At 37.8% G+C, this 14,197-nt stretch overlaps 1 protein-coding gene across 1 annotated transcript in view; it reads left to right on the top strand.

Annotated features, from left to right (window-relative positions):
- Positions 1-4,120: 4,120 nt before the first annotated feature.
- Positions 4,121-14,197, top strand: part of LOC104524549 (serine palmitoyltransferase 3) — a gene marked incomplete at its 3' end in the record, with an annotated part of 26,962 nt that continues 16,885 nt past the window's right edge. Inside the window, exons 1-3 of the mRNA XM_010167470.1 lie at positions 4,121-4,306; positions 5,856-6,010; positions 6,957-7,105. Coding sequence (XP_010165772.1) covers positions 4,181-4,306; positions 5,856-6,010; positions 6,957-7,105 — 430 coding nt within the window. The remainder of the gene's footprint in view (positions 4,307-5,855; positions 6,011-6,956; positions 7,106-14,197) is intronic.

Below are 14,197 nucleotides of genomic sequence, written 5' to 3'. Positions count from 1 at the left end.
TTCCCCCACCCCTCCCTTCTTCCCGGGATCAAATCACTTTGCTCCCCATTTCTCTACCTTCCCCCCAGCAGCACAGGGGGCAGGAAATGGGGGTTCAGTCAGTTCACCTCTGCTGCTCTTCCCAGCATGGAAGGCCAGGAACAAGATGTTCCAACAAGAGCTTATCATGGAGTCATGGATCAATTTGGTCTCAGCTCCCGGTTCCATCATGGGGACATCCACAGGCTGCAGACTCACCCCCCCACTCTGGGGTCCGTCCCCACTCTGGCAGTGAGTGACTCTGGGGTCTCAATTCAGTCACACTTGCCCTTGGGCTCACCTTTCTGCTCCAGCATGGAGTCCTCCATGGCCTACAGGTGGGTCTCTGCTCCACCATTGAACCTCCATGGGCTGCAGGGACCTCCTTTGCCTTCTCCTACTCCATGCGGTTGAACTGGGTGTCCAAGGTTCTCTGTCCTCCCCCTCCTCCTCCTCCTTCCTCCTGACACGAAGCTCTCTCTTTGTTTAGGCCACTGGTCGTCTTTTGTTCAGGTCAATGGCCTTTTCTCCAAGTGCCCTTACCCTTCTTCTTTCCAGGACAGTCCTTCCCCTCACAACTATGGATTCTCAGAGGTGTTTCTCTAGTGCTCACTGACCCAGCCTGGGCTGGGGGGTCTCTGTCTTCGAGCCAGGGGAGCTTTCGCAAAGCTTCTCACCAGCGCCATCAATGTAGCCTCTTCCCTCACTACCAAAAACGGCCCCAACACACACACAAACCCAACACAGCTTCATCCTCTATTTTTGTTTTCAGAATCTTTGCCTAATCATCTGCTACTTAGGATTACTACAGTTGAGGTATGGAGCTAGAAAATGTACTGTCTACTACAGATGTTATTCCAGATAATAATACACTTGTGAGCGGACGATTCATCAGCGCACCCAGTATGTAACTAGTGACTTCTGAATCACTTCAGGCACTTGTAGGAGATGTGCTGTATTTGATTTTGGTGCCAGCAACAACTTAATTACATCTATCTTCACTGTCTAGGTGCTTTAAATGCACTGTCTCTAATTCCACCTTTCTTCTCAAATAAAACTTTATGATAACGTGTAAAAAGCCAACAGTAATGTAATGCAAAATGGCAATTAACCACTCACCCCTAACCATTTAGGAGGGCTGAAATCGTAGAACTTCCTCATGATGTTCAGTACCCCAGTGCCTGGATTTGAAGTGTTGCACAAAAGCTTCCACATTACTGCTCTCCGGAAGCAGCAAAACCACTTGGTTTGGTTATTCGAGTCCTGAAACTCCCTCTCTCTGTTTTTGTGGCACTCTAGAGATGGATGAAATAATTTTTGTTTTCCTCACTTTAGCTTTTAGACAAGATGTCACTGTTTTTATTATTACTGTTGTTATTATTATTATTCTCCCAGCCTTGTACTAACCTTGGTCTATTTGAAGACTCTCGGTTTTCACAGACTGGAGAATATGGGTCACAATCTGACTCCACATTCTTAGCACTTTACTACTACTATTAATGCCGTTTGTTACTAGCTGTTTGTATTAAGGATAGTAGGTGACAGTGGTTACACATTTAAATACACATATCGTACTGGCTGCATAAAACAGCAGGAGCTGAAGTGAGAGTTGCACAACAGAACAGTTTTATTGTGGAAGAAGAATTTTGCAATGTAGGAGTCTCATATATGAGCTCTCTGTTCCAAAACCAATAAGATCTATAACAAAATATGTCTTAATAGAATTGATAAACAGAATCATCATGCTAATTCTGTTCTCTGGGCTCAGGTGCATTATGACACCATCACAGCTTGACAAGCTACAATGTCAATTGAATTGCCATAGATGACCATAAGTATCCTCTTAGCCCATGGCAAATGTAAGGTAATATGACTGAGCTTAATCCTCGATGAAATACTTTATCTTGTCCCTGTGTGCACACAGCTGTTGTGGTTCATGTGAAATATGACTTAACTATGTGTTTAGCTCATCCTCATAATATTTTTTTCATGGTAAATAGGTTGCCCTTAAAGAGCAATTAGCGTGAGATAGGACTGCATGTGTAGCATTACTTCAAAGGTCTACCCTCACATGGTGAGAACCAGACCTGTATTCCTTCTCTCCCACAGGGCAGTAAGTCTTTCCTAAGTCTAAATGTGTTTCTGTTCATTTTTTTTCCTTTTTGGGTTGTCCTGGTTTTGCTAGAATAGAGTTAATATTCTTCTTAGTAGCTAGAATAGCTGTGTTTCAGTTTCAGTGTGGGATTTGTTATGAGAAGAATGTTGATAAGGTACTGGTGTTTTTATTTGCTGCTGGAAGTCCAAGGACATCGTGTTGTGCTAGTCTGCAAGTGCAAAGGACTAGGGAGGGAAGCATAGTAATTAGCAAAACCCAAAACTGGAATTTGGATATGCCAATGAGATATTCCATATCATATAATGTCATGTTCAGTATATTAATGAGGGTTGACTGGAAAGCTGGGGATTCTCTTGGGGATCGTTCAGGCTCACTCTTCTGGGATTGTGGTTTTGATTTCAGGACTGTCTCTGCTCCAGGATCGCTAGCTGTGGACAGGCTGGGCATCTGTCAGAGGGTGGTGAGCATCTGCACTGTGCATCACTCATTTGCATATTCTATTATTAATATTATTCTTATTATTTTATTTCAATTAGTAAATTCTTGTTATCTCAATCCACAAGTTTTTCTCACTTTCACCCTTCTGTTTCTCTCCCCTATTCCTTGGGTTGGGGGAGAGCGAGCAAGTGGCTGTGTTTGGCTTCTAGTCAAGTGAAACCTCCACATGAGTTTCTTCCAAAGTTTTTGTAGTCTATCTTGTGCCCAACACCTCTCCTTTGTAAATCCAAGATTGGACAACAAGTTACTACTGAAATAAAAATCTTTTGAGGATAAAGGTATTTTAATTCAGTATGAAGATCTGGGCTTCATAGGCTAGGACTGACAAGTACAGTGAATTTGCTGCTGGTCTTAATATGATTATTCTATTTCAGCTTGCTATATTACATAAATAGATAATCTACTTAAAAAAAAATGTTCTGAAATAAATGTTCATCCATCCCACAGGCAGCAATATATTAATGGTGTGTTGGCAGTCTTGTTTTATAATATACTAAAAAATGTATGTCTTATGTCTTTCTCTTTTTCTTATGTCTTTTATTTTTTCTGGATTATCTTTTGTTAATTTTGAATTTATAGGTTAGCTGTTACTAGGCAGTAACTGTAAATGCCATCGTATTTTGCAGAAATAAGAGAGTTACCTCTCTTCCAAAGAATAAACTGATAAGCCCACTGAATGTAAATTGGTTTGAGAAGATTTCAACTGGAAAACATAGTTTCTTTAATTTGAAAATTTAGATTTTCAAGACATTTTCAATACAAAATATTTTGTACACACATGGTTGTAAATTTCCAGAATTGTGTCTGTGTCTCTCCTTTTTTTCTTTTTTTTATTTTTTTTTTTTTAACCTTCCTTTTTGAAGTGTGGAAGGGGTCACTTAAAATATGATTTGTGAATTCAGAACAGAAATAGAAGGCTGGGATGACAGCTGTTTTGGATACTTCCTCAGATGTGAAGAACATCATGGTAAAGATGCCCTTTTTTAGACAGGATTTGTTGTATATAGGTTAGTTGCTGTAATGGATTACACAAGACTTCCAGAAGCAGAGTCAGGCACAGTGTAGGTGAGTTTTTAAAGCTGCCCTTCCCTTTTTATAGCTCTGTCTTGCAAGAACAGAGTATTGTGGTTTCCATTTAATCACCTTTGAAATAATTGTCTAATTACACAATAATATGTTGCCGATCTTTCATAAGTTTCACATGTTTCAAAATAGACAAGGGTGTGGTGTTGAAGACACCTGCAACTGGGGACATTGGTGGAGAGGAGAGAAAATAGAAGATACTTGTAGTGGTCAGTTAACAATTCCAGTGTTAAAGGTCCTCCTCTTCAGTCATAGGTTGCATCAGCTGATATAGTGTGAGGTCTAGTTGTCTCTTCTAATTTGTGGCGTATTAGAGAAAAAGATTTGCCTTGAGGTCTAAGGTCTAAGCTTTGATGAGATGAAATGCATTAATCACAAGTTTCTGCTCTATGTTTTCAGAAGAATGGCATATCAAATGGAACTGTCTACAAAAAAACCTTTATTGAGCACTTTGAGCAGGCACCAATGTACGTTGCTGTTCTTACTTTCGTGGGTTTTGGAGTGGGAACAGTATTTGGCTACCTGCGAGATTTTATGAGAACCTGGGGACTAGAAAAACGTAACGTTGCTACAGAGAGAGAACAACAAAAAGTATGTATGAAAAAGATTGTATGTATCCACAGCTGAGTTTTCCCTTGTTTGCAAATTATGTACAATAACCTACTGAAGTAACAAGACAGACAACTTTCATCTTAGAGAACATTGCATAGGGATCAGAGGAATGACACATACTGCAGTATAGTTAAACGTGTGTGTATGAATATGTACATATATATATGTAAAATCATAATTTTCACCCAGAGAGATGTTCACCTTGTTCTAAGAGTGTCAGAATACTCTCAGCAAAATAGAATCTCAGTGTATTAGGTCAATCCACAGAAAAAGAACATTCAGAAATGCCTTATTATTAAATATATTATCTCTCCAAACCACTTAAACCTCAATTTTGGTTTGTCCCATCTCACTGTCTCACTTTGTCCTTCACAGCAACAGGCAATGCCACCATCTTTGCAATTGTTGACTTGTGTTTGCTGAGCTACTGGTCACAGAACATTCAGGAATCATTGTTCCATCACAAAGTGAATGTAGCCTGAGTTCTTGCGAGTCCTGACTTAGAAATTTTTTCATCCTGCATAGTTCTAAGTGACATTTACACCTCAACAAGCTCAATTGCCTTCTAACTTGAATTTTTTTATTGCTCCTCCTCTGTGCAGATTGAGCCATCGTTTACAATAACACCTGGCATAATGGAGGAAAAATGTGAATAGTGTTACTGTTCATCTTACAAACAAAATTCCCTAATTTGTTTCCTGTTTTGGCTTTTCAAAGATGCATGCACTACTTAAAAAGACTGCACCATGATATTTCATTATCAGTATTCTCATGGAATATCCTTCATGATTTGGCCATTTGTTGAGCTATTTTGATTCCAGACAGACCAGTTAAATCTTTTTGCTATCAACCATGGATTACATGTTCATTTAATTCTCCAGACTCCCACATTTGTAACTACATGCCATGTTATTTTATCACTTTATTGTATTGAGTGTCTAATATGGCTATATTCCTTTTTCATATAAAACTTTGGTTAGATTCCATATCTTTAATTTAATTTCCAAGTAAAATCCATAGATATAAATTAATTGTCACCCAAACTTGTTGTCTTAATATGTCCAATCTAGGCCAATAATACCCAGATCAATTACATTAGACTAACTTTAATGTAATGTATCCAGCATTTCATGAAATATAATGAATTGTTTATCTTATTTTTGCAGTCTGCTCCACAAAGCAAAATGCTCAATTTGTAGCATTTGATTTCTGCAAATGAGAGAATCTTGAGTTCTTACATTTCCAACTTTTCAAATATTGGACTGACGAGTCAGGCCAACTTCTTGACCATTTAAAAAAAAAAAAAACAACAAACAAACAACAACAAAAACAAACCACTCCCTAAAAAAGCCAACACTGCTTCCAAGGGAATTAAAGATGCTTGCTGATTGTTTGTGACATAGAAACATGTGGTTGTTATAGCATTTTGTTTACTAATGAATCAGTTTTTCCTTTTTAATGGGAATGACATGAATACAGAAGCAGACAATTTCCTAGCAACATAACCCTGTGTATGTTTTCAAACTAGGATTTTGTGCCACTTTATCAAGATTTTGAGAACTTTTACACCAGAAACCTCTATATGAGAATACGGGATAACTGGAATCGTCCAATTTGCAGTGTCCCAGGGCCACAGTTTGACCTCATGGAACGCATTACAGATGATTACAACTGGACATTTAGGTGAGTCAGTTTAAAATCTGCAGCTGTCATCTTCCTAAGAATACTCCTGATACATCTGCAAAGCACAGAAAATTGCACCTAGCCCCTCATCCTCAACTAATATATATCAGCATACTTTTTTCTGAAATCAGTACCATACTGACAATCTGTCCCCTTTCTTCTGAATATTGTTTGTCAGTGCAGTATGGAAGGGACTGAACTCTATCACAAATGAGCTTTGTTTGACCGTGTCAGCACAAGTAAAACTGCTTACACTTTGTTCATAACAACAGACCTTTAGTCAGAATATTACAATGAAATTTGCTGGTTAGGATTTAAATTATAATTTCTTGCATTGTATAAATGTGACTTCTTACATATTGAATCTTTGGCAGTAAGTTTTAAGCAGTTTACAGCTTGACGATTTCAGTGTATTGCAGCTGTTACTGAGTTAAATAGATATGGAAATTCATCGCATAGACAATGTGTAGGTTGACTACATTTCACCATATTGAGAATGGATCATAGTGTTTCCCACACCATTTTCCACATTTAAAAAAAAAAAACATATGTGTGTGTGTGTGTGTGTGTGTGTGTGTAAACACTCATGACTTTCTGGAAGTTGTTGACAATTCAATTGAAAAAATAGTATCTTAAGTTATTCCCTATATGAAGTCCTAGCTTTGTTTATTTACACCCATAAAAGCACCATTTCAACTAATACCAGTATATTGCCATCTGCAGCTTGGAATCTGGAAAACATTCTGAGCAGCATGCATTATTTAGTCAGGAGAATAGAAAGGCTGGAAAAACTTGTACAAATTAAAGTATGAGGATTGTAAATTCCCAAATAGGAATTTGACAGTGGAACAAAATTTGGTGGGAAAATTTTGGTGTTTTTTATTTTCTTTTTATTTGGATTTGAAGGGAAAGTTGCACTATTCTTTAAAATTTACTTTAATTATAGGTTTACTGGAAGGACTATCAAGAATGTAATCAATATGGGTTCTTATAACTACCTCGGCTTTGCAGAAACGGATGTTAACGCTTTGAAAACTGTGACCATAGAGTTACAAAAATATGGGACAGGAATCTGCAGTACCAGGCAGGAAATGGGTGAGTAAACAGCTAGATGGCTGCCAAAGTTTCTGCAACTACATGCTTTTTCTTACAGATATCTTGAAGTAATTGGATACTTACAGAATTTTACTCACATCAACAATTACTTGTTTCACTATTGAAAGTGATGTTGTGGTTTATTCATTATCACATAACAACTTTTATAAAAGGAAAAAAAATGTTATTGATTTTTGGAAAAGCAAAAACAAATATCCTTGGGATTTTTAATGATGGCAGTAACAGGCTTGTTTTTTAAAAGAAATAAAATAAACATTGAGACTTCAAAGATTGTTCTAGGGCAAATTTAATTGCATCACAGATTTATATCCGTTACCAAATACAGAGTGTTCTGGTGAGTCAAATGAACTTTTATTTTTATTTATTTATTTTTTAAAGTCCCATGTTCTAAGAATATATTGTAATGTTTTATGAGACATTAATAGGCACAGCATAGAAATATCTAGTGTGTATCTAAGGAAAAAAATCAGGAAGGCTCTATCTGACTTTTTTGGTTTATATGTCCTTTATGTGTGTGTGTGTGTATATATATACCTACACATATACATAAATATATATATGCACACATATATATATTTGTCTGCTTTATATATATATATTTGTCTGCTTTATGTGGTTTGTTGGCTGCATGTAGTGTTATCTTCGGTTGTATGTTCTTACACAAAGCCTTGTAATCCTAATGTTGCAATCAGCCTGCATTTCAGAGAAAATTATTTTGAGTCATAAAAATGCAAGGGAAGGTTTCTCTTCAGGCTTTATCTTTCTTGGGAGCCATCAAAAGGAAAAAAAGGTGGGCTTCCCAGCATGGAGAAGTCTTTTATAGACCTTTTTTTTTTCCCCGCATCCCACTCAATCCAGCAACCTGAAAAAATCTAATTTTTCATCTTTCAAAGCAAACTCTTTTCCTCCAGAAATCTTGTGGAAAAAAATACTGTATTTCATTTGGGTTTTTTTTACTATAGACTCATTTCCAGACACAAAATAGTGCAAACGTTATCATCTGCTTCTTATCTTGTCATCATGGTTTAATTTGGCAATAATAAATATGTCAGTGATACCACTGAGAGGGGGTTTACAGATTGACCCTACTTTCCTTTTGTAGGTGTTTCATCTGGTGACTGCAATATATTGTTTAACCTGAATTGCATGCTTGAAAGTGGTCACCATTGCTAGCCATCTGAGATACTGAAGGAACATTTCTCTATGTCTTTTTCTCTTGGATTCTATTTTGTGTGAGAACATTTCAAGTTGTTTTCCGTACGTCAAACAACATGCCTGATGTTCTTCATTCTTTATCTTTTCCTGAATTTTTTATATGGAAGAGTTGCATAACTTTGACTTATTCTAAAAAAGAAAAATAATAACCCATTAAAAGATTGATTCTGTCTTCAGATACTAAAATTCTTATTAGTTAACTTAATCTGGTCTATTTTGAGAGACAATGTATACAGATTTCTAGGACTGTCTCTTCATCTGAACTCCTGTGTAGTACTCAAAGTTATCTTGACAAATTGAGCAAAGTTTTAGATTCACTCTAATTGCTTTCACAACAAGTAGCCCCATGAACTTCATTTAGACTATTCACAATGTTCTGCAAATAAAGAATGTTGTACAAGTCTTGTCAGTATCAGTGTTTTAGGGAGTGAATTTCAGAGAGCAGCTTGGACATCAAGACTTATTAAAATAGGAAAGCGGGGTGTTGAGGTCTGACTTAGATGGTGTAGATGAGCAGTCATAGCATTTGGTCCTAACAGAGTGCCTGTGCTTGCGTAGTCAGTGAAGAGAGCGGTTGCTCCACAAAGCAATTCTGAGCAATGGTTACTTCATTGGCCTTGGCTCTAATGGAGCCTGTCTGCCACCAAGAACTATACAAACCACCTGAGGAAAATAGCTTCTTCTTAGTAGTGTGGATACCCTCTTTTCTTTTCCTTTCCCCTCTTGTGCTGCTTCAGCCCTGTTCTGGTTCACAGTTGAGCAGATTTGAAAATTCTTTCCAAGTTGAACATATATACACATATATACTTTCAGGAGAGAGATAGGGAAGGGTCTGTATGAAAGGTCCTACCATTTTAATCAGGATTTGCCATCTTCCTCTTTGAAAAATGGAATGGAATGGTTTTGTTCCTGGGCAGATAACAGTTCAAAACTTGTTATTGTGTGGCTGAGCTAAAGTGGTTTGAAGTATAAATGTAGTGAGCTGTAGCAGCCAAGGCTATAAATTGCCTGTGGAGTCTTAATCCAAGAGAGGAGTTGAACATATTTATAATTTCAGGCTAATTGACTTTTAAAGTACTGTTCTGCTAATGTGCATTTAAGTGTCCGGCATGTTTGAGGCTTTACCAAGATCTCTCTCTTGATGCGAAGGATTATTCTTGTACTTTGAGAAGATTTCAGAGGGAGAGGCAAACAAAGAAGAACCAAACAAAACTAATGCGAGTGATATTTGAAAGACTACATGATGGTAAAACTGTCCTCTGCCATCTTCTGCCTAAACTACTCCTTTTATAACTGTGCAGTCTGTGGAGTGGGCATAAGAAGCTGTCATATCAGAATGTTGTTGGCAGGTAGTTTGCTCTCAGAATAAGTTAATATGGATGTTTGAACATGGTTGTTTATATCTTTACAAAACTTGTGTTCTATTAAGGAAACTTAGTGAAGCTAAACCTTGCTAAATGTAAAACAGTTTTTCTACATTCTCAAAAAAGTAACTTAAGGTTGTGTGTAAACATAGTTCAGAAACTAACTCCAGTGAGAACTGTGAAGCCCTGCTCATGCTTTCTCTAAAGTAATAATGCACATGCCACTTGAACATTCCTGTTTCAGTACCAAAGCATAGGAAACTGATAAAAACAGTGGCTGGTCTTCCTAGATTTGTCCTCCATAAAAAGATTTAAGGCTTTTCACTCTATTTTTAATCCCATACTCTTTTATAATAATAAAAAATCACTTTTTTAGCATAACAGTGTCATTTAAGACACATTCCTGAGGCTTTTGTGGGACTTTCACTCTGAAAGAAAAATATTTTCCCTTTTTTAAGACCACGCTAACTATTATCCCATAGGAGCAAGATCTTGGGGTTATAAGTGGTAGTCCAGTGGTTGGAAAGCAAATCAAATACTGCAGGTTATTATGAAGTGAACAGAAAGCCAACCATAGAACCTCAGTATGCCACTGCATAAAGCTGTGGTTTGCTGTCTTCTTGAGTACCCTGTGCAGTTTTGTTCAAAAACATTTAGAAAAACTGGAAAGTTCAGAGAAGGGCAACAAGGATCATCAAAGGCCTCTAACAGCTTCAGGGTGAAGAACTATAGAGCTAGCTGTCTTCAGCTGTCAGAAATGCCTGTCATCTGGCTCAAAAAGAACCTAAAGGGGGAAACGATAGAAATCTTCAAAATTATGCGTGGTGTGGAAGTGCAGTCAGGATTGACTGTTTATTGTCTCTTCCACTACAAGATCTACAGGGCAATGTATGAAGTTGGTAGAAATACTCCATCTAAGTGAAAGGAGGAGCTCTTCATACTAGTGACTGGTAGACCCAAGGAACTAATTGAAAAGAAGGCTACGGATGTGAAAACTTTACACACTTGCATTTTAGGGGACACCAGCCACATACAGAGGAGAGATCACTGATAGAAATCAGTTGTTAGAAATACCAAAATAATCATCTGATTCAGGATGTCCTTATGCTGAAATTAATTAGAATTAGGGGGATACTGCTATATATATAAGTTTGTCCTGCTTTCCTTCTTCCCCAAACATCAATACAAGATCACTGTCAGATGAAGGATTATGGGCAAAAGAGATCTTTTGTGTGCCATGTAAACTACCCCCCAAAAATCTCTATACTGTATTTCATTTCTGGTTTTTTTATTTTAATCTTCCTTTCAAAAGTGTTCTTTTTTTAGCTTAATAAAAATGCTAACAAATAGGAATCTAAATACATTTGAAATAGCATGTATTGCCTCTGTATAGTGAAAAGAATGACAACTTGAATGTGAAGTCCTTTTTTTCCCCGATGTAAATTAATGTGTGTCAATGGCTAGAGTAGGAGTTGTACACAAGCCTTTTGTCTGAGCCCATCCTGTCATGCGTATAGTCAGCCTTTTCTAAGCAAGGTAACTTAAAATTATTAAGGGAGAAACATGCAGATTATTATTTAACACTGTTTCCTGCTTGCTGATTGCAGATGATACTAAAATCAGTAACAATTTTTTTAAAAAATAAGGCAAATTATCATGCCCTGAATGCTCCTGGGCTTAGCGCCAGGGCGGTGATGGGACTGTCACATGAGCAGCTGGTAGTTCCAATGCTCTATTTGTCTAACTCACCATTATTCCTTATGGAGATGATATACGTGAGTAACAGGAGCACATGTGTCATTAGTGCTATTTAAGCAGCCGAGCAGGATTCCTGCTTTTTTGAAATCCTTCTCCTGTGATTATGCCTTGGACCAAAAGACAAGACGGAGCCTGCACAGAACGCTTGCAGGATGATTCATTCTGGAGGGCACGGTTGGGAGATTACCTTTTAATGCCTAGCTTGCACTCAGTTGTAAGGCGTTTTCTTTGTTTGAGAATTTTTTATATTTGATTGTGATCTGATTTCTAAAAAGCAGATCTGAAAACCTGTGCCAACATTTAAACTATAAAAGTAACTCCATCCCTTTCAGTTCCTTCTGTTAGGTTTTAAGGCCTAATAGGAATTTCTAGCAACATTTCAAGAAGGTAAAAATAGTTACTTGGCTGTTCTTTCCAGCCAAAGAAGGGCAATGAAGCTGGTGAAGGGTCTGGAGCACAGGTCTTATGAGGAGCTGCTGAAGGAAATGTAGTTTTTTAGTCTGGAGAAGAGGAGGCTCAGTTGTAGAAAGAGTTGTATCTCTCTCTACAACTTCCTGAAAGGAGGTTGGAGTGAGGTGAGAGTTGGTCTCTTCTCCCAGGCAACCAGTGATAGGATGAGAGAAAATGGCCTTAAGTTATGCCAGGGGAGGTTCAGGTTGGATATTAGGAAAAATTTCTTCTCTGAAAGAGTGGTCAGATATTGGAACAGGCTGCCCAGGGAAGTGGTAGAGTCACCATCCCTGGAGGTGTTCAAGAAACATGTAGATGTAGCACTCGGGGATATGGCTTAGTGAGCATGGTGGTGATGAGTTGATGGTTGGACTGGATGATCTTAGAGGTCTTTTCCAACCTTAATGATTCTGTGAAAGCTTTAATTAGCGCCAGGGCTTGTTTAAAACTCAGTACTGTACAAACACAGAAAGAAATGGTCCAATTTTCAGCTAGGAGAAAGAGATAAAGAACTAAAGTTCCCATAAGTTACAGTTTCCAAGTAGGAGCTTAAGGAGCAATGCAGCCACATAAATGAGAATAAGTGTGTGTATATAAGGTTCATAATCTGGGGTACTTTCTGATAGGGTATAGTATAAATTAGGAAACGGTTCACGAGAGGAATTTTCTTCTTTATCATCTCCTACTAAAATCATTTTCCCTTTTGTGCCTACTCTCTCATAAATAACTGATCCAACTTATGATCAAAGGGTCAGATTTGTTCCTGGTATTTCACCATTGCAAAAGTATGCTTTGCAAAGCACCATTAAGCTCTGGACAGTCTGTCTTCTGGCAGGTGGAGCTGAAGGCGTCAGGAGTTACTAAGGTTTCTGCGACCTGTTTAAAACCTAAAGTATCTCCAATGATGTTACCTATGTACACGCAACTATTTAGACACTTAAGACACTGCTATCCAGGCTTTGGCATGAAGAGGCTGAACTTCAACTGTACATTTTAGCCTTGTGTTTTTATAAAGGAAAAAAGCAAACAACACTGGAAGATCTAATTTAAATGGGAAGTTTTGTTAAAATGGATGTACTCTGTTCTGAGAATCAGTAAATAACACAGGTTCATTCTTATATCTATGATACCCACAGAATCTTTGTGATATGAAAGCCCTATCAGCTGGTAACAACATTAAAAAGTTTTGAGCGTTTTCCTTTTTTTCAAATGCTTCCTCAAAACCCACTTGTTTTAGGGCTCTTTTATGCACATGCAGTGTTAAATGAAGCAGCTGCGTAACGTTACTGTGTGCTTCTCTCCCTCTCTCTTGCCAGTATGTATCCTACAAGTTTAGGCTTAACTCTTATAGTGGGCTTTGCAAAATACTGATACCATCTGCACCATCCACTCTCGTAGACTGGTGAAAATAAATAATAAGCTTTCTACATTTTCTGCTTCTTCATCCTTCATCCAATCTTGCTTTTGTAAAAGTGTGCATGTTTTCCAGTGATACTATTTTTTCATCTCTGACAAATATCTTACCAGAGTTTGTGACCTTAAGTTTCAAATGTGGCAGGGAAGTTAGGATGTTTTGTTCTGTTCCCCACCCTCCTAAGGATACCTTTGACAAACTGTCATTTTCATAGAGTAATGGCTCTTATTCACCTTGGTGAGTCACGTCAGTGATCTGTAGGATTCCTAGTTCATATGTGGAAGTGGCTTTTGTGGGAATCTGTTCTTTTTCTTTCAATGACTTGTTGCTTACCTCAGTTTAATCCTCCAGCCTTTGTTTAACTTGCAGTGAGCAGGTATTTTCCTAACTTCTTTGGGTCTCAGAATTCCAAATGAAAACATTCTATTAAAGGATGCTGTTTCCAGTGCTGGCAGTTTAACCAGTACATGTCATTAGCACGTAAGAACCTGAAAGACTGTATTAGGCAGACTAACCAGTGGCATAAACCACCTTGTCTAAGCTGCAAGAGTCAAAGCTAAATAATGAACTGTGTGGACCATGAGAAGTGCATTTTCAAGCTTGATCTGCTTGTAGATTGACAGTGACTTTCAACCCAAGAGCATGAGTAAGCCTATGAAAGCCTACTAAAGCACAGTATACTTCATGTTCCCTGTCCCCAGAGTGTAGTGGCAAGTTAATGGAGGGAACAGGATCATCAGATTTTGAAAAGGAGGGGATTTGCTTCAAAAAGTGTGGGAGTCTGTGGAGGTGGCTAACATTGTGAAACTCCACTTTTGATAAGATCTTTGATTTTACTTTCCATTACAGCTATATAATCCTGAAACACAG

The sequence above is a fragment of the Antrostomus carolinensis genome, unplaced genomic scaffold (genome assembly GCF_000700745.2).
Source record: "Antrostomus carolinensis isolate BGI_N321 unplaced genomic scaffold, ASM70074v2 scaffold1975, whole genome shotgun sequence".
Classification (NCBI taxonomy): domain Eukaryota; kingdom Metazoa; phylum Chordata; class Aves; order Caprimulgiformes; family Caprimulgidae; genus Antrostomus; species Antrostomus carolinensis.
This window is presented reverse-complemented; position numbering and strand designations above follow the sequence as displayed.